General features: G+C 34.0%; 1 protein-coding gene across 15 annotated transcripts in view; it reads left to right on the top strand.

The window, feature by feature from the left end:
- LOC141445979 (uncharacterized) overlaps window positions 1–20,344 on the top strand; it is a 121,439-nt gene that overhangs the window by 77,430 nt on the left and 23,665 nt on the right. For 14 of the 15 annotated variants that reach the window (XM_074112289.1, XM_074112287.1, XM_074112288.1 and 11 more), the window contains exon 2: window positions 17,931–18,037. The exons of the other annotated variant lie outside the window; for it this stretch is intronic. In XM_074112289.1, coding sequence (XP_073968390.1) covers window positions 17,950–18,037 — 88 coding nt within the window. In that variant the 5' untranslated portion in view covers window positions 17,931–17,949. The remainder of the gene's footprint in view (window positions 1–17,930; window positions 18,038–20,344) is intronic. 15 annotated transcript variants of the gene reach the window in all.

The following is a 20,344-nucleotide window of genomic DNA, read 5'->3' as shown; positions in this document are numbered from 1 at the left end:
CAGTCTGCTCAAATAAAGACCTCGTGTTTTTTTTTGCGGATATTCTTTTGGCGGAAGTAGATTACTAGAAGTGGTTCTAAGAAAAATTACGCTTCCCCCAAGAGTCCTGTTATTTCCTGGCAAATAATATTTAGTAAGAAAAGTCCAAGTGTCAAAAAAACTTAAGACGGTCTATGGAGAGATAAAGTCATGTCAGTGTTCACACCAGTTATTTGTTTTTTCTACGATTTCATAACTTCCACTTCCGGTAAACAGATATTTTCATTAGTTTATCACGATCGCAATACTTCCTTTTACCCCAGTACTAAAAGGGAGAATGAAATTAGAAAAAAATAAAAAAGTTAACAGCTGATCTCTGGTCAGCTGATTTATATCAGAATAAAAATAATAAAAAAGAGACCTGTATATGGGAAGTTCATTGTCCATACATGAACTAGACCTACTGACATATTGCCTCACCTTTATGTATCTATTATTTACTCTTACCGCCTTTAAATATAAATACATGAATGTGTTTAATGTAATATGTTTTACTTTATTTGTTTTATTTTATTACAATTATTTTCTGTCTTACAATTGTCTTTAAAACACTTTTTGTTGATTTTTACAATCTTATTTCTTTTAAAATTCATTTTAAGCTTGTTCTTACTAAGTTTACTTCGAAACATAAATTTTAAAAATTGAAAAAAACTAGCCAAACTTACCTTAGATCTACATTTCATTTGGCAGCTAATACGTAAACACCCTAGTTCTTCCGCCTTTGAACATTTTTATTAATTATGGCCTTTAAAAATACGAGTCATTGTCATAATATAACAAAATATCATTTCTGCCATTGACGTTTAACGTCATTGCTGTCACTTTTTACAATCTGCAATGCAGAGGGAGAGAGCTCATTTAAAATCGAATCACTATTGTAAGTGCCACAATTTTTACGCTTAGGCTTGACACCCAAATAATAATTATGTATAGATTAAATCAACAACTGATGAGAGATGTAAATCTAAAAACAGTTAGAAATGTTAAACGGTTAAAATAACTATTTTTGGCCCAACCATGGTCCATAGATCGTTTTGCTTTTGGATACCAGAAAGGGCGGATTCACTGGTCTACCCGGTCTTGGTAATAATCTTCGAAGTATGATGTCAGAAAAATGTATCCCTACGTAACGAAAGTATAAAATTTGCTAAAATTGTGAAAAATCTTTAATCGTGTCTAATAAGTTGTAAATGAAAACTATGCGAGATGAAAATCCATGTTCTTTATTTGTTCTCATGTACCTGAACAGAGAAGAAAATTTATCTCTTTTAAATAATCACGGAAAATCTTTAAAGAAAAAAACTAAAAAGTGTTCCTTTATAGGAAAAGCAGGTGTGTCTGCTGTTAAAAGGGCAAAAGAAAAGGTTGCTGTTAGATTTTAGCAGACTGTAAAACTGTCGACCGTCGAAAAAGAAAAGAAGTTGCGGAAGGTAGGAGGAAGGAAAAATAAAGAAAACAGGTGTACCAACCTTGTTTTGTTAGACGGGCTAGAATGGGATAGAGAGGCGGGAAAGAGCTGGAAGCAGGAAAGTGAAAGCTCAAGACGGCCAACAGCTTTGAAAGCAAAAGTAATGGGCGGTATTATAGTTGAAAGTGAAGTTGGCAATAGTGTGTCACTAGTCCGCGAGACCGCGCGCCAGTTGTCTGCTGTGTTTTATATATATAAATATATATATATATATATACTTATATTCTCTGTACTAGTTAAATTCTGTTCGATAAATGCTCGCAGACAAGTTTGGTACAGCTGTTCCCACTGGACGGCGAGCGCAGTATACAAGCAAAGCTTCAGCATGCGCAACTCCTAGTTTCCTCTTTTATTTTCCCTCCATTTCGGACTATTGAGCAACCATAGTCCGAAATGGGGGGAAAATAAAAGAGGAAACTAGGAGTTGCCGGGTCTTAATTGGGAAAAAGGTGACGGGAACTATTAAACTGCTTTAGGATATGGATGGAACGACGAGAGATTTGGGAAACATGGTTTTTTCCAAGATAGATCGACTTTACAAAATAAAGGACAAAATGCCTATTTTATAGAATAAATAAAGTTAGAAAACAGAGCAGTGAAATAAAGGACTGTCCTCTTAAATAAAGGACATATGGTCAGCGCAGGTATAGGGGTGTAACCAAACTGCTGAGTAATAAGGTTATAGCAAAAAACCAATCTACCTGAACTACCATTTTAAAATATCGAGTTTTCAGATTTTCATTTCGGACTATGGTTGCTCAGTGTATGGCGGTCTTTCTGGTGATATTGAAGCTAAGCTCTAGCGTCTCATGAACTGCGTTATAAGATTTATTTTCAGCATTTCCCAGAGACACTAGCATTTCGCACTGCTACGATGTGTTGAAGTGGCTTTTTCCTGTCTATCGCCGCCAATATCTTTTGGCTACTTTCCTTTTTCAAGTCATCCAGTCTCAAAGGCCTTCCTATATTTTTCAACTCCTTAAGTTTAAATCCTCGATACATTCCCGCAATACCAGATTTCGCTCATCCGATCTCTATGTTCCCTCTCACCGTACCTCATCCTTTGACAAATCCTTCCTTATACGTGCTACCTCTCTCTGGAACTCCTTGCCTTCATCTGTCCGCCATGCTCGTACCCTATCTATCTTTAAATCCCGTCTATTCAGTTTATCTCCTTTCTATCCAGCTTCCTCCGAAATTTTAATTGTTTTAATTTATTTCCTTAATTTTTATTGTTATTTTGATTTTCACTTTTTGTAAATACTTATTTATTTATTTATTTTCTGTTTAATCACAGGCCAAACTATCAAGGCCTCTATTTGTTCCTGTATTTATTCTTAGGGGACAATTGTCCCAGAATAATAAATTTCTTATCTATTCTATTCTAAAGTTTTTTTAAAAAAATCAGTAATATATTGAACAACTTTAGTTTGGTGTACGCCATCACGACCAGTGTTGTGATCGTGTCTTGCATTCGTAGAATTTCCTTTATGTCTCCCTTGATCTAATGCCCCGGACGAACGAATATTTTCTTTGGTGAATGACATGTGGGCGAATAAGAAAACCCCAGTTAAAGGTAAGCACATTAGAAGCATGTATTTCCGTCAAATACAACTTTCAAATGAACTGTAATGGAATTTCATGACTTTTTAAAAGCGGTGAACCGACGCTATTAAAAGAAATTAATTCTACTGAAAAGTAACTAAATTAATTTTATTTAAATTTTTACAATTTGAGTGTACGTGTAATAATTAAGATTGTTTAAAATTTTAATGTATGCATCGTTGTATTGCACTATTTCCGTAATTATAAACTTAGGAATTTTATAAGGTAGTTTTTTTATTTTCTTCGATATCACGTTTATTTTCTCCTCCAAAAAATATGGTCACCGCGCCTACACCAGAATGTCGAATTTAATTTTCCATATTTTATTAATATTGAAAACATGCGCATACCCCGAACAAAATTAGAAAAAAAACTCGTTTTCTTTTTACAAAAACAAGAGATTTTTAAGACGTGTAATTCCGGTGGAAAAAAAAAATCTCGAAAAGTAGGCCAACCATCTGGCCGATTGCAATACTTTTCATTTACTGGCGGCAAGAGAAGTAAAAAAACAATAAAAGCAATGAAGGGAGTTGAAAGTATAATTGTAGAAACTACAAAGGAAGGCCACCACCAGTAGACAATGTCAGCTGATCAAGAAAAAACAATAAAAGAACAAAATAAAAAACATAAAAACGTTCCAAACTTGTTACACAATGAGTAAAGATTTTTGTTCTCTCTTGAATCCACTGCCCTCACAATTTCATTTTTTATTTCTTCTACACTTCTTCCTTTTCCTATATAACGCTAAACTCCTTCTCTTTCCTTCCGTAACTATATGTTCCACTTTTTTCTTCTATTTTTATTGTTATTATTAACTTCTTTTTTTTTATTTATTTCTCCCAGCGCTCTGACCATTCATTCATACGCTCTGCTCCTTTTTGCCCTTTTTTCCTTTTTGTTCTTCTTCTACGCTACTCAACGCTCTACTCTGTTCTGACGCCTGTTATTATTATTTTTCTCTCTTTTCTTTCCACGGTTCTTCTTCTTCTTTTTTTTTTTTTATTAACCGTAAATAATGTTGCAGTGTATATATACACCATTTTACACTTTTTATCACTACCAGGTTTTATAATTTATACCGTTATTAAGTAGACTACATATACTATTATGTTTTCTTATTATTATTATTTTTTTTTTCGTATTGTCTTCTACTTCTTCCTAGTTGCCTTGTGCATGCTTGTACGAGCGAATAGACACGTGTCCACGTGTTCAACAAAAAAAAAAATGTTATGCATAATTCAATGAACTTATTTTTTACCGTGGTTACCGTGGTAGGTTAGTGGACTGGAAGGTTTTTTTTATTTTATTTTTTTTACTTTCTCTTACTGCTGATTACAGGAAGTATTGCTATCGGGCTTTAGATTTCTTTGAGATTTGACCGATTCAAGTACGTTTTGAGGTCTAGAATTCGAAAAAAAATATTTTTTTTTTTTAAAGTTTTTACAAATTTTGAGTTGTTTGAACTACAAGAAGTTTTATAACCGCCATGGTGGCGTCCCACATCGAGTTTTTTTAATTTTTTTTATAAAAATGGCCCTTCAATAAACTTTAATTAATTCGTTTGCTTCAAAAAAAAAAAAAAAAAAAAAATCTGTAGGGGGAACAAAATTATGAATGTAATGATGAAAGTTAGACAAAACCGGAAACACTTAAATGAAAATCTTCAAAAAGGTTCATTTGCCAAATTTTCACAATTCCGTTTTCATGGCGAACGTCCAACTCATTTGTTATTGTGATTAATATGCAGTAATAGCCGGCCTTAATAAGTAAGTGAATTCTAGAATAATATTAATAATAACAATAAACGCTCTATTCACATTACACTATTTTGTATATAATATTTACAGTTTGAATTAAAGCAAAATAAGGCCTGGCTATTAGCCGTCTGCCAGGAGTTTAGTATTACTCTACTTCTACAAATTTAGAGAATAAAACGTAAATTATGCTTTCTTTATGAAGACTGTTTATAGAGATTACTTATTGTATTATAAAAAGATTAAGGATCATAATTAAATTGTTGTATTAGAAATGCTCGATAACGCCAAGCTTCAAGAGTGTACCTGTGAATATACTCCGCCAACCGTACTGTCCATTCAGGTGGTTAATAACCTCCCTCCGACTGAATGGGAGACCTTTCCTAGCCATCTGACACGCGGAACTCTCTCAGAACAGGACAAGTTCTCACAAAATGGACCGTATCTTCGATATCTCCAGTATTGCAGAGCGCACAGATACACCCTCTCACAGATCTACTGACACTATAGTTCAGCGATAGCAACTCCCCTTTCAATTTCATTACAGTACTTATTAAATTTAGGGAGTTACTATCGCTGGCATAATTACTTACACCAAGATCTACTTTTAGATCTTTCGTACAACGTGTGAAATCTGGCGTTCAAAATTATGGTGTCCAGCATTCTTTTAAAATCTAAATAAATTGATTCAATTAAATTTTCAAAAATACTATCAAACACTACATACAGTAGTACTACAGTACTATCAAACACTACATACAGTAGTACTACAGTACTATCAAACACTACATACAGTAGTACTACAGTACTATCAAACACTACATACAGTAGTACTACAGTACTATCAAACACTACATACAGTAGTACTACAGTACTATCAAACACTACATACAGTAGTACTACAGTACTATCTAACAATTGTAAATTATAAATTCTAGAGTATTTTGTGTGACATACAAAATACTTTTTTTTTATTATTAATTAATAAACATTTTAAGAAATATATAAGCATAAATAGTATTAAATTTTTGCCTAACTTTAAAGTTTAAAAACTGTTTTTTTTTAAATTGCCCCTAAATTATGCAGCTAGAGTCCTGCTTTAGCAAAAAGTTAACACATTGTCACATTTGATTTTCAGACTGATGGGTAGGCAAGGTGATCATATAGATGAGAACAATATTGGGCTCCTGCACCATATTGAGGAACTTCAGTTTATGCAGTAATGTTTTGATTGTGTAATGAGAATGAGGAATGCATTTTCTTTGGGAATATGTGTCTGTAGAGAGTCGAGACTATGTGTAAAATGGTGGTAATAGAGGCGAGAAGATATGGGCGCCATGCTTTACTAAAAACCCTGGTTTATGGGCAGCGAAATTAACAATCGCAAAGAAAATACATTAAATTTGTTCTCCCAGACAAAGATGCTCCATAAATTAATTATAAAACAGTCAAAAATAACATGAACTAATTACAAAAAAGAGTCTTTGGGTTTATTCTTTCGATTAGTCGAATGAACTTTTGTTATAGTAAATACATTGATACTAATATTATTGTTCATTTTTTTTAGTTTATTCTGAATTGAACCGTGGGAATTAAATTTAATTTTGAAATTTGGCCGATATTGAAGCATCATTTTAAAGCCAGTTAAAAAAAGAGTAAAGTAATACCTATTTTTTTAGGCGTGCTTTAAGTACAACTTCCTAATTAGGTGTCGTGGACGGAGGTGACTAACAAACATACTTTACTGTATAATTTCTCATATTAACCATTAAATACAATCCAAGGCCTAAGACCGAGAATCGAACCCACTAAACCAACAATACATCTTAGCTTTGCGGGTCTAGCCTATAACCGCCTAACATACTTTACTGTAAATTTCTCATATTAACCATTAAATACAATCCAAGGCCTAAGACCGAGAATCGAACCCACTAAACCAACAATACATCTTAGCATTGCGGGTCATGCCTATAACCGCGCGGCTACCGTGTGGCGCCTTTAAAGCACGAAAACAAATATGTATTACTTTTTGAGCTTCCGGACATTTTCAATTTTTCAAATTATACTGTCCACAAACGTTCAAATTAAAATCGAAAAACTTAAACGATTAAATTATTTCTATTTAAGAGTGGTAAGAAGTTGTAAAAGAGGGATGTGCAAAATGTTGTGTCCTCAAATTACAATTTTGATGAAGAGAATTCTTCAAGCCTGAGAATCGCTAAGCTCTGAAACTTAAATTGCTAATTTCAACGACCTGATTCCTCTGACTAATATGTCAGAATGTCCTAAAAGTATAATTTTTCGGGTCTAACTAAAGTCTTTAAACTAACAACTCTCTGGAAACTGTTTTAAATAAGGTAACATTCTGTATTTTATTAATCAATTTTCATGGATAGACAAATTTTATTAAAATTATGAATCAATAATCATTTACATGATATCTTAACGTTTTTTTGTTAATTACTATCATCACCTCCACTCGAAAAATGAACAATTATCTGCATTTTGACATTTAACCGACCGTAAAACAGTTTTCTTTTTTCTTTGTTTTTAAAAAAAAAAGCCGCAGAAAAGCCAAAATGTGTAAAACTGGCGCTAAAAAGATTTATTTTAAAAATACTCTTGTTAAATAAGATTACGATCTAATTTTGTGAATTAAACAGAAACAAAAACTAATTTAATTGTTACCTTCATTGCCAAGGTTATCAGTCTGTGAAGGTGATATTAGTAATAACGCTGCTTTATAAATATTTATTTCTGTAATTAATTATAATATTCGAGATATTTAACTGCATGAATGAATATTAATTCTTTGTTAAATTCATTTTTTAATTTAAATTGCAACATGCAAGCGAACAATTGCTTGTTATGATTAATTGTTGATTAATCATTAAGGAGGTTTGCGTGTAGAATTTCATTTTTTTGAGTTTCATCGTAAATATCCGATTTTGGTTCCCTGAGTCCCCCCCAAAAAAGTGTTTTTTTTTTTTACAATTCTCTCTCGCTCATACTCAGTGTGTGTATCCACCACAACTCAAAAACGCAAAATAACGGGAAGTTCAAATTTGATATTTAGTTAGGTGCTAACAGAGTACGCCACAATCAGGTTTCCTTTGAAAATGGTGACCCGGGAATAGCATTTTACAGAAACGTTTTTTTTTTCTTATTTTTTTCCGAATTTTCTCAAAAAAAAAAGGTGCATCATTTCATTAAACTTGTGATATACGAGGGTCGTTTGAAAAGTCCGTGCAAAGTCAGAGAGATAGCACCACTGGCGCGTATCGAGGTTATGTTTAGTTAGTAGCATCTCTTGGAAGAACACACACCAAGTTTCAGCCAGATCGGTCTATTTCTTTGTGTTTGGCATTCGTTTGAATCGAGGAAGTCGAGTGATTTTCAAAAAATGGACGAAAAAGAATTTCGTGTGTTGATTAAACACTACTTTATGAAAGGCAAAACGCCTCAGGAGACTAAAGAGAAGCTTGATAAACATTATGGTGACTCTGCACCTTCGATTAGAACAGTTTATAAGTGGTTTCAAAATTTTCGGAGTGGCCATATGGGCACTAGTGACGCTGAACGTTCTGGACGCCCTGTTGAGGTTACTACTCCAGAAATCATTGATAAAATCCATGATATGGTGATGGATGACAGAAGTGTGAAGGTGCGTGAGATTGCTAGTGCTGTGGGCATCTCGAATGAACGGGTACATAATATTTTGCATCAACATTTGGACATGACAAAGCTATCCGCAAGATGGGTGCCGCGATTGCTCACGCTTGACCAAAAACGAAATCGTGTGAAGTGTTGCAAGGCCGGTTTGCAGCTGTTTGCAGAAGAATCCGCAGGACTTTAAGCGTCGTTTCGTCACTGTGGATGAAACATGGATACATCACTACACTCCTGAGACCAAAGAACAATCTAAACAATGGGTTACCAAGGGGGAATCTGCGCCAAAAAAGGCGAAGACCGTTCCTTCGGCCGTAAAGATTATGGCGACTGTCTTTTGGGATTCGCAAGGAATAATCCTCATCGACTATCTGGAAAAGGGTAAAACTATTACAGGTGCATATTATTCATCGTTATTGGACCGTTTGAAAACCGAGCTGCAAGAAAAACGCCCACGATTGGCCCACAAAAAAGTCCTTTTCCATCACGACAACGCACCAGCTCAAACCTCAGCAGTTGTGGTCGCAAAATTAATGGAAATAGGGTTCCAACTCGTTTCACATCCCCCCTATTCTCCAGACTTGGCTCCCTCGGACTACAATTTGTTCCCCAATATGAGGAAATGGCTGGCGGGAAAAAGATTTTATTCAAACGAGGAGGTGATTGCAGAAACGAATGGCTATTTTTCAGACTTGGACAAATCCTATTATTCGAAAGGGATCAACAAACTAGAGCAGCGTTGGACGTAGTGTATAAGCCTAAAAGGAGACTATGTTGAAAAATAAAAAAGGTTTACCCCAAAAAATTAAGTAGTTTTTATTTTTGCACGGACTTTTCAAACGACCCTCGTATTCTGCATTTAGGTAGATCTATATTTTTTATTTAAAACATTTGTGCAGAAAGGGCACTCTGGCCGAAGGGGGGAGGTCAGACATGCCTCTAATGGGCCGATATTGTTAATTGTACTGTCTTGCCAGCTATATCATATTAATAAAAATCAAATTTAGAACAGAATTTTCAAATTAACATAATAGAAAATCGGGTGCCATTTTGCTGTAAAAATTATCAGTATTCTGAAATAATCTGTCATGCAGTTCTTTCAATTTTATTGAAAGAAACATCTTATAGTATAATTGAAGAGCTTGGTTCAAAAAGGAGTTTCATTTTTTTCATAAAATATGTTTAGTGATGTCCCCTATTGTATGTTCAATTCCTCATCTTTTGGTGCATAAACGAGTCTTTATGCAGACTCGTTTATTATTACTTATATTACTTATTCTCTAACCTAGGTTAGATTTGGAGCAAAAATGAGTTTTTTACTGCAGATAACTTTCTTTTACATTCCTTACATTCCTTGAAAAAAAAAAATTTTTTATTAACTTTATTTAATGTTTATATTAGGTAGATATTATTTTTTTATTTTTGACAGGCATAATAATATACCTAACATTCGCTTCGACAAGACACAAAATGCCACTTAAAAGCTCAAAAACAAGAAATCTGTTGACTAAAGTACTTAATATGTACTCAAGTTTTACTGAATATTATGATTTTGGTGCAAAAAAGAGTTAGCTGCAAAATAAGTTTTGCTTATACTCGTAGCAAGCTTAAAAAATGCCCTAGAAAGTTCAAATTGAGCCCCCCAAATGACCCCATCACAATATATTAACTAATCCTTACAGCAGACACAACATAAGGAATACATCTTAAAGCATATTTAGTTTTTTGTCCCGACTAAAATTTTTTAAAAAACTATAGATAACTCCCTTTTTGCACCAAGCTCTTCAATTATTAGCATAGTACTGATCAATGATTGATATTATTAAGAAGTGGTATAAGATTATTGCCTTGTTCGCGGTTCTGAAATTGCGTGCATGTACCCTTTTATAACTTTTAATTATTGGATAGAGCCAGTTGATTTCTGGTGTGTACAGTGGCGCTGAACATTGGCGTTTCTACGAACTTTCCAAGGGAGGATGTAAAAATGTTTTACGAATTCTTACTTATTTCCAGATGTTATCCATGCCTTTATTTCTTAACTTTGGTACTAGCTTTCAGGAAACGACAAAATTGAACGGCTTTCAAATATTAAGTACCCATTTCTTCTGTTATCTGGCCAAATCGCTTCGTTAGTACTTCTCCGTTAAAATTGTACTTTTTCTGGGGCTTAAATCAAGTTTCTTCTAAAGGCCTTAGTATTTTTCGAATTCGGCGCAGTGTTTCTTATGAATTTTTGTTTTTTTTCATCCCCATAATATTTTATGGAAATTTTGCCTGTAAGAAAACATAAAATATGAAAATAATATAATTTAAAACAACATAAATTCACGTGTTTAAAAAGACGGGAGCCATTTATATCGTCAGTTTGCGTGTCCAATATTTAGCGCTTTACTAACATCATTAAAATATATTTTCGTAAATATTTTAGTGTGTCAAATGTATTTCCAGTTTGTTATATTTTATTTTATAATAAATTTTCTTAAAAGTTTTGTCCATGACTCCTAAATTTTTCAGATTGCTAATTAACATACACTGAATTTGCATCTAATAAAAATTGAAAAACTTTAATAAAAATTATCGATTTGTCTAGTAAAACTTCTTAAGTAGCATGATCACAATATTCGACAAATATTCATTGTGAATCTTACTTATTTACTTATTTCAATTTTTTTGAGGTTTAGTGCTTGTTACTGGAGAAAATGTACGTAGGTGGTAGATGGGAAACTAGCCTAAGAATGAGAACATCGAAAAACGTCTGAGCCTAATTTTAAGGTCGGTTGCTAGGGTTTCAGGGAAAATATTGGCATTCCCGTGGTTTTAACATGGAAGATGAATGGAATAATAGTCTAGGCAGCGGAGTATGAACAATTCCACGGCTTACGTCAGCGAAATCGAACTTTTATGGAAGATGGAGTCAGTGGTAGGTCAAAAGCAAATCCCTGACAACAACAGAATGGGTGCAGTCACTTCGCGTGTATGTGTAACTACTTCATAGTTGAAGATGGAGGAACGCTCCTCTAGTACTGTAAATGATTGAAGTAACGACTAGACTTGACAGAAGTGAAAACCAAATACCCTCGGCGGAAGCGATAGGCGAGAAATTGGAGGACTCCAAACAGTGTTGCATTCAACGATCTGTTTTTCACTTTAAAGTACATCTGTGTGTTTGTAGAGGAAAACAGTCTTTAAAAAAAAGAAGGCAGTTTAATATATCCCTCGGAAAAGGAATGGCTGCAAGGCGAATTCCGATTGCATCTAGATCATGAAGATTTTTTTTTTTGCGAGTCTTAAGTTTGTCCGGAAAAGGATGCATGACTTCTAAAGTGCGGGAATCAACGGCTTGTATTCTTATAGAAGTGGGTCCTCAAATTATCTTCCGCAAAGAAAATTCTCAGTGAATTAAAATATTCTGATTGATCAATAACCGGGAATTTTTTATACTTAAAACATGCAACACTAAACATTCTCCAGAGTTGATCGCTAGATTGCACTGGCAACTTGTACAGACTGGCAGAAAGTGAGAAATAGAAATCAGAAAAAAGGGGGAGTGACTCGGCTTGACCGGATGCAGCCTCAAGAACAAATGAGTCCTCACTTTTTTTTGGATGTGTTGAAAAAAATGCTAACTCTTCTAAAATTTGACTTCCTATATGGCGGCACCACGTTCAATGAAAAACGGTATGTTGTTTCAAGCAATAAATATCAGGCGATATCTCAACAATACCTTAAATTCGAGCATGAAATCCGCTAGATCATAACTATCAAGAGTAGCTAAGTATTATTTTGCAGCTTGGTATAATTTGACAGGATGTATTGAAAGACATCCTACCGCCCTAAAAATGATCGTACCTAATATACATCTAAAAAAACCGGTTTCTATGATTCGACTCTTTTAGAACTTCTTGGAATGACTCATTGTCCTGACTCACTTCTTTTTTCTTTTTAGCTGGAGAATTTTCTGCAGCATTAGTGCCATCAAATTTACGGAAATTTCTAGCATTCCAGGATAAAGATAGATAATCTTAAATGAAACGTGCCTAGATATTTCTATTGACTTCATTATTGAAAGCTTTAAAGTAGTCTTTACTCAGATGACAATTTAAAAGGAAGCAGAATCTTATAATTTCCTTAGCTAGCTTAAAGTCAACTTTGAAAACCGACTGTGTAGCCTCGTATTCTTTCTGGAATAACCTGACTGCGATAAATATTAGTTCCATATGAATATATTGGTTTCGTGACCGTAAATTGTTAAACTTAGGATGGAAGATTTGCGAGGAATCGGTCAAATAAAAATCTTGTCTCTTTGCCAACGTTTCGACAAATATATTGTCCTCTTCAGGGCGTGGCTATGCGGGTTGGTTTGTCGAAAAGAGATGAGTTGTTTTATTTGACCGATTCCTCGCAAATCTTCCATCCATTAGTTCCATATTAAATAAAAATCACTTTCCCCAAAAAATTAAAGCGAAATTCATATTCCGAAAATATATTTATTAATAACTAATTATTTGTTTTGTACTTGCATAAAATATGCAGCGATAAAAAGATATATGAAACAGCTGATGCTTCACTAATAGATCTTTAATTAGACCAGCTGACAGTCCTCCATACAGCTATTTACTAACTCCCAGCTAACCTTTTCTTTGTTCTCTGTTTTTATTAACATAAATTTTGCAAAAAAAACAAAATGTCTTTTTCAATTGTCAAATTATGCTCCATTAAAATTAGTTCAAATTCACAAATTTTTTATAATATTGCTTATTAAAAAAACTAATGTGAGTTGACTTAGTTAGGGGATTGTTTTGGAGAAATATACGGCTTCTCTTTTTTTCCTGCCGAATCAATATGTCTTTGACAGTGTGAAATCAACCGACTAACCTGTAGCGTAGTTAGGATGTACGCTTAGCCTTAGATTGTCATATTGATGCACAAGAGGAGGCACATTAATGTACATATGATTTTATGTGAATCCTTGAAGTCATTTGTATTCTTTGATCTCTTTATTCGTGCTGTTGGTGAACACAGTTCATATGTTCGGTTCCCAAAATCCCTTTTCTCTACCTCTTCGTGTCACCCTCCTGAAATCCTTACCCTACTTCCCATTTCATCCCTTTCCTTAATCTCTTAAGATGGTCAAACCACGTGGATCTCTATATTGTGTAGAGGAGATTATATTTTTTAGTTTATCTCATCGAATTTCCTAATTTCGGCAATTTCTTTAACCTCTTCTTGCAACAGCTTAGTCTTCTGCAGATCCCTTTCTATTGCAATCAATCTCTCCTTCCACTTTTCTGGCTTCGAACAGTCTCCACATCTAAATAAGCCTGCTTCCACCAAATAGGTGCCCTGCTGCGAAGTACACAGAATTCAATGTAGTAAATTTTTGGTTATAATCTTGTTTATTTTTACCAGTGGATGCTATTTCAATGAAAATGCTTTCTTTTTTCGTTCAAAAGCGGATTTTTTTTTTTGTTTAATTTAGAAGAACAATAGCTGGGCTTTTCCAAAAACAGGTGTGATTTCCAGGAATTCCTGCCTTGGAAAAATTGCTTTTTCAAGTGAATCACACTTTTCTTCTGGTCATGAAATTAAGCCTCAATAATTGAAGAGCCAGTTTTTAAAATCCTCTCACGTCAGGCAGAGAAATTCCACCTCGGCCACAGACAGACGGATTGTTGTAATGAAGAAAATGTGGTGAGAAAACTTAAGAAAATTTTCTCTTATTAGAATTGTTACCATTATAATTCACCATTTTGCATCATCATTCGGTGTATCCTGTAGTTATTTGTAGAAAACCCCTAGACATTCAGATGAGCTCATTTTGGCAAATTTGTCATTTTCACAAGAGATAAATGTAGTCATATTTAAGCTAATGTTCTGCAAAATTTGTACGTAAAAAGTGGCGCTCTCTACGGGATAACAATGGTATTTATGTTTTAAAATTGAAGGCCACACAGGCTCATACAGGAAATGAAATTATGATAACATTCAATGCAATCAATTCATCAATAATAATCAGTTTAACCAAAAATAACAATAAAAATCATTTTTATTGTTGGGAATTTATAAAAGATACGATTTGAAAAGATTAGGTTTCTTATTTTAGCATTGTGCTAAACACTTCATATGCAATAATCTTTTCAAAAACTGAATGCAATAAAAATGTTAATATAATAATAAAATCGTGACTTGCGTATTAAAAAGATATTTAGTTTCAATATTAAGAAATTTGGATGTACAATTGATTTAATAATGATGTCTACTGAGTCGGAGAAGTTCCACAGTTGGGATTTTAGCTGTTCACATTATTACGCTTGATTCTCTGAATGTGCAGATACGAGTACTTCTACTGCATTTCAGGTTCCTACCTTTGGAATAGGACTAGCCAGCTATTGCTTAAAAGGTTTTCAGCAATCCTGCGGAAATTCTAGTATTCTGTTCCTAGCCACAAACTTGTTGAAAATGATATGTATTCAAATATTTTTATTTAGTGTAGCCAAAAATGAACTCTAGCTCCCCACATCACACAACTCCTTGCACACATGTCTTAATTACTGATTAATTTACAGACGGTTCCATTCCACGTAAGCATTGCGTAATTTCTATCCTAGCTTAAAATTACAGTACGCGAAAAACCTACAGTGGGCTTGTCGGCTATATAAGTGCGGTAGTACTACACTAGAAGCCATTCAGTTATAAAAATGGCTGCTGGACAGAATTGAACGGCAACAGTGGCTTGAAAGGTTTGGGCAACTACCCAAGTGAAGTACCTAGCTGGGGGTGTAAGCTGCTAACATTACTCTTCTGGAAGGTACTGAAAAGGTCGCTGAAAAAAAAGGACTCGGAAATTTAATTTTCAAATTAGAACCATCAAAATTGCCATCAAAGAAAGTTGTAGTGTGTTTCCCATTAGTGTTTTCAAACTAACATAATTAGTTAAAACTATTTGTGATCAAAAATTTACTGTATTAGCATAACACTTCCGAGTGCAGGCAGCTTCTGATGAAGGGTTCACAGAATATTGGCCGCTTTACAAAAAGGGTATTTCCTTCTCAAACTTCTGCGCATTGGTAACACGGCGGCCTAAAAGGAGATGTATGCTGTTTCCTTTATGATCTCCCCTATAGAATCTGCTACAGCCTCACATTTAAGATCCAGCTCGATCTTGTTATTGCGAGTTTATAATGCTCCAAGAGGTAAAACCTGTTCTACATTTAGCTAAGACGATGCTGCCTAAGACCTTTTAGGGCCTTAACTGTCCTGGAGAAGTTATTAATCTTTAGTTGTTTATTAAACTTTCTATCGAATTTCTTGTGCTAAAGGACTATTTCGTAATCAAACACCGATTAAAATTTCACTTAAAACCCCACATTTCGAAAACATTGTTCTCTCGCCTACTTCATAAAGGGTTCAAAGGGCCCAATCAAAGAGTGGATTTCAATATATTGTGCCACTTTAATAAAAATCAGTGACTTACATACACACAGACAAATTTTAATGTAGTGAAAGGCACTCACACACACGTCGTTTTAATTTTTTTCATACTTTTTTATTTTATTTATTTCGTTGACCTTCACTATATGTTCTCTACAAAAACATTTAATATTTTATGTGGATTTATATTGTGTTAATGTTCTTTATCTTGTATTATGTATAATACATTTTTCTTGTATCAGTAGGTTAGCTTCCCCTCTCCACATAATATTCTCTCGTATTATACAATCTCCTGATTATCAGATAGGAACTTGTTGAAAAGTATTGAATGATTTAATATACTACTTTATGAGCTTCTGTGTCTTAACTAAAATATAAAAACTCAATGTATAGGCAAATAATATTTAAGAATAACAGAATTAGTATCTTTAATATAAATAATAAAATAGAATCTACAGGTGTTTGTTTCTGCCATAGAGACAAGTGTGTTGTCGCCAGAGTCCGACTAAGGGAAAGGATAAAAAAGAACTGTTCAGAGAATTTCCGTTGATATCCAAACCGGTCTGGCGGCCATTCAGGACATGTTCAGCATGAGCACATTCCAATCCACATCCACATTTGATAGGAAAACTTTATTTACTGGGGAAATACAATAAAAGTATAGTCGTAATACGATAATATACGAGGGTCGTTTGAAAAGTCCGTGCAAAAATAAACTCTACTTAATTTTTTAGGGGTAAACGGAGGCGACTAGCAAACATACTTTACTATAAATTTCTTTTATTAACCATTAAATAAAATCCAAGGCCTACAGACCGGGAATCGAACCCACTAAACCAACAATACATCTTAGCTTCGCAGGTCTGGGAAAATAATATATTGGAGTTACCTTTTAACCTCAAAATAAGTGTTGCTGAAGATGATTGTATTCCAGAAATTTAATAGTTTCTCCCTTATAAATACAATATTGGGAGATAGAAGTGAAAATGTCGAATGAAGACCTTTTGGTTCGACCAATTAGCAGGATAGATTTGGGCTAAAAAAAAGATATCTGGAATTAATAACTTGTCAGAAGTATTCTAATTAACAACCAATTTTGTTGCTCTATTTTTATCATTGGATTAGATTATCCTGTTCAAAAAAGAAAGTTTAAATTCCTGAAGAACTAAAAAATAACATTTGAATCATGCTCATCTTAGAACCACCCTAATAAATTCTCTCAATTTATTTTTGAGTAGGGCGTTCTATTGTTCACATCGTCGATTATAGTAGAAAGATCAAACAATCGAGGACTGGTTCTGCCAGTCCAACCAAAACTCCAATCAGTCGTAGAGTTTATTGCAAGATGGATGAACTTAGTGGATAGTAGTTGCTGGCCAATCAAGAAGGTCCATCAGTGACTCTAGGCCAGCTGTATTGTCAGATATAAAATTGTCTTAAGTTGATTTCTTGTTCTTCAGGGCTTAGGATCCTGGTATGTGAACACAACTTGATGGAAATGGTTTATTTCACCCTCTTATTAAAGGATAGAAATTAAAAGAGTATTATCTGTTTAATGATTTTTAGTATTTAATGAGGATTAAATGAAGTTGGTAGTAAAAAAAAATTCTAGTTTGAAAAAAATGGCTCTCGCGTAGGAGCAAATTTTGTGAAGGGTTTTTCAGATATCTACGATTTTCTACTGTACTCATTTTTTAACATTTGGGGGGGGGGGGAGGAGAATTCTGACTATTTTTGATAATGACACTCGAGGCATTAAGTTCGTGAATTTAGAAATATCCAAATTTATTTAGACCCACTACTTTTATTTATTCATTTTATCACAATTTTATTTATTTATTTTCCACTTTTAATTTGAATTTATTTTATTTATTTAAATTTTCAGTTTTGTTTTTCTTTTTAAAAAAAGAAGAAATTAAACTTTTATTTTATTTTTATTTGTTTTGTTTTCTTATTTTTTACAGACTGTGATGTCCGTAAGAGATGGCTCTCAATTTTTCAGCCTCTTTTGCCGCCTGTTTAGCGGCTGGACTGAAGGTTCCCCGCCAGTTTATGTACTGTATAGCACAAGGTGAGCCATCTAGCGGATTTTCATTCTAACTAACTAAACACACAATTATTATTTGCTTGCTGGTACTTTTATTTTTACATTATTATTATTATTATTATTATTAATATTATTATTATTATTACATGTATATATTACACTTACTTCAGTGTATAGTGATGATATAATTTATATCTTAATATGCTTTAGATACTTGTTCTTAATGTAATTGTAATTTCCCAGTTTCTGTTTTGTCTTGTTTCCAATTATTATTCTTTTCAACAACTGTTCATCACTCAGTTTTACTTATTTTTTGTTCCTTCATTACGGCATTTGTCTACTTTATTTGAAATTATACTCACCCCTTTTTTTTATTTTTGTCCAAAATTGAAATTGTTTGATCTAAATTACTAATTACCTTCGACTGAGATTGAAATAGCTAGAAATATTTTATTACATTCAGTAATATTTTCTTATCAGATTACATGTTGCACTCAGGGTTTTTTATTTTTTATTTTAATGTACTTGGTTGATTATTATTAAAGCTGCATATTTTATTTCAATTTAAGAGGAACTGTTGATGTTAAGATTGTTTTTTTAATAAATATTTTTTGAGATCACTGAGCAGGAAAAAATATATCCTTAAAAATTTAATTTTTTGCCACATAATAAATTTTTAACTGACCTGCTTTTTCTTACTGTTTGAGAAGTGCACTAGCCACTTCTTCAGCAATATTATTCCTCTTCTCCTGAAGGTAAGCCAATCTTGACTTCTCGAACTTACATGATGTTCAGGAAATGAAAAAGACAAACTGGAGATTTCTCCTGCGTGCCCTGTAATCCCCTATGATTTCTCCTTAATCTCTTCTTTTTGCACAGGTTTGAATTTATCGCACTATTCGGAAGAGGGTGTTTTTGTTCCGGGTATCGTAGCTAGCAATCTTACTCTCACTTAATAACGTAAAAACAAGCGTTCATATGTGAGCATTTTCTGGAGTTCACGTACCCACTGTTAAATGTTAAAAAAACCCAACTTAGGTCCTTGCAAATTTAAGTACACACATTTTATGAGTATAAATATAAAAGAGTTTATTATCGATTATATTTTATGTTCTAACACGGATTTCTACCATAAAAGATGTTTTAGAACCCTTGGTGGTTTTTGGTTCATACCGCTCATAGAACTGCCTTTCTGTTATTAATTTTATACGAGGGTCGCTTGAAAAGTCCGTGCAAAAATAAAAACTACTTAATTTTTTGGGGTAAACCTTTTTTATTTTTCAACATAGTCTCCTTTTAGGCTTATACACTTCGTCCAACGCTGCTCTAGTTTGTTGATCCCTTCCGAATAATAGGATTTGTCCAAGTCTGAAAAATAGCCATTCGTTTCTGCAATCACCTCCTCGTTTGAATAAAATCTTTTTCCCGCCAGCCATTTCTTCATATTGGGCAACAAATAGTAGTCCGAGGGAGCCAAGTCTGGAGAATAGGGGGGATGTGAAACGAGTTGGAACCCTATTTCCATTAATTTTGCGACCACAACTGCTGAGGTGTGAGCTGGTGCGTTGTCGTGATGGAAAAGGACTTTTTTGTGGGCCAATCGTGGGCGTTTTTCTTGCAGCTCGGTTTTCAAACGGTCCAATAACGATGAATAATATGCACCTGTAATAGTTTTACCCTTTTCCAGATAGTCGATGAGGATTATTCCTTGCGAATCCCAAAAGACAGTCGCCATAATCTTTCCGGCCGAAGGAACGGTCTTCGCCTTTTTTGGCGCAGATTCCCCCTTGGTAACTCATTGTTTAGATTGTTCTTTGGTCTCAGGAATGTAGTGATGTATCCATGTTTCATCCACAGTGACGAAACGACGCTTAAAGTCCTTTGGAATCTTCTGGAACAGCTGCAAACCGTCCTTGCAACACTTCACACGATTTCGTTTTTGGTCAAGCGTGAGCAATCGCGGCACCCATCTTGCGGATAGCTTTGTCATGTCCAAATGTTGATGCAAAATATTATGTACCCGTTCATTCGAGATGCCCACAGCACTAGCAATCTTACGCACCTTCACTCTTCTGTCATCCATCACCATATCATGGATTTTATCAATGATTTCTGGAGTAGTAACCTCAACAGGGCGTCCAGAACGTTCAGCGTCACTTGTGCCCATATGGCCACTCCGAAAATTTTGAAACCACTTATAAACTGTTCTAATCGAAGGTGCAGAGTCACCATAATGTTTATCAAGCTCTCTTTAGTCTCCTGAGGCGTTTTGCCTTTCATAAAGTAGTGTTTAATCAACACACGAAATTCTTTTTCGTCCATTTTTTGAAA

Source organism: Rhodnius prolixus, unplaced genomic scaffold (genome assembly GCF_049639745.1).
Source record: "Rhodnius prolixus isolate KJV_2025 unplaced genomic scaffold, Rpr scaffold_1, whole genome shotgun sequence".
Lineage (NCBI taxonomy): Eukaryota > Metazoa > Arthropoda > Insecta > Hemiptera > Reduviidae > Rhodnius > Rhodnius prolixus.
This window is presented reverse-complemented; position numbering and strand designations above follow the sequence as displayed.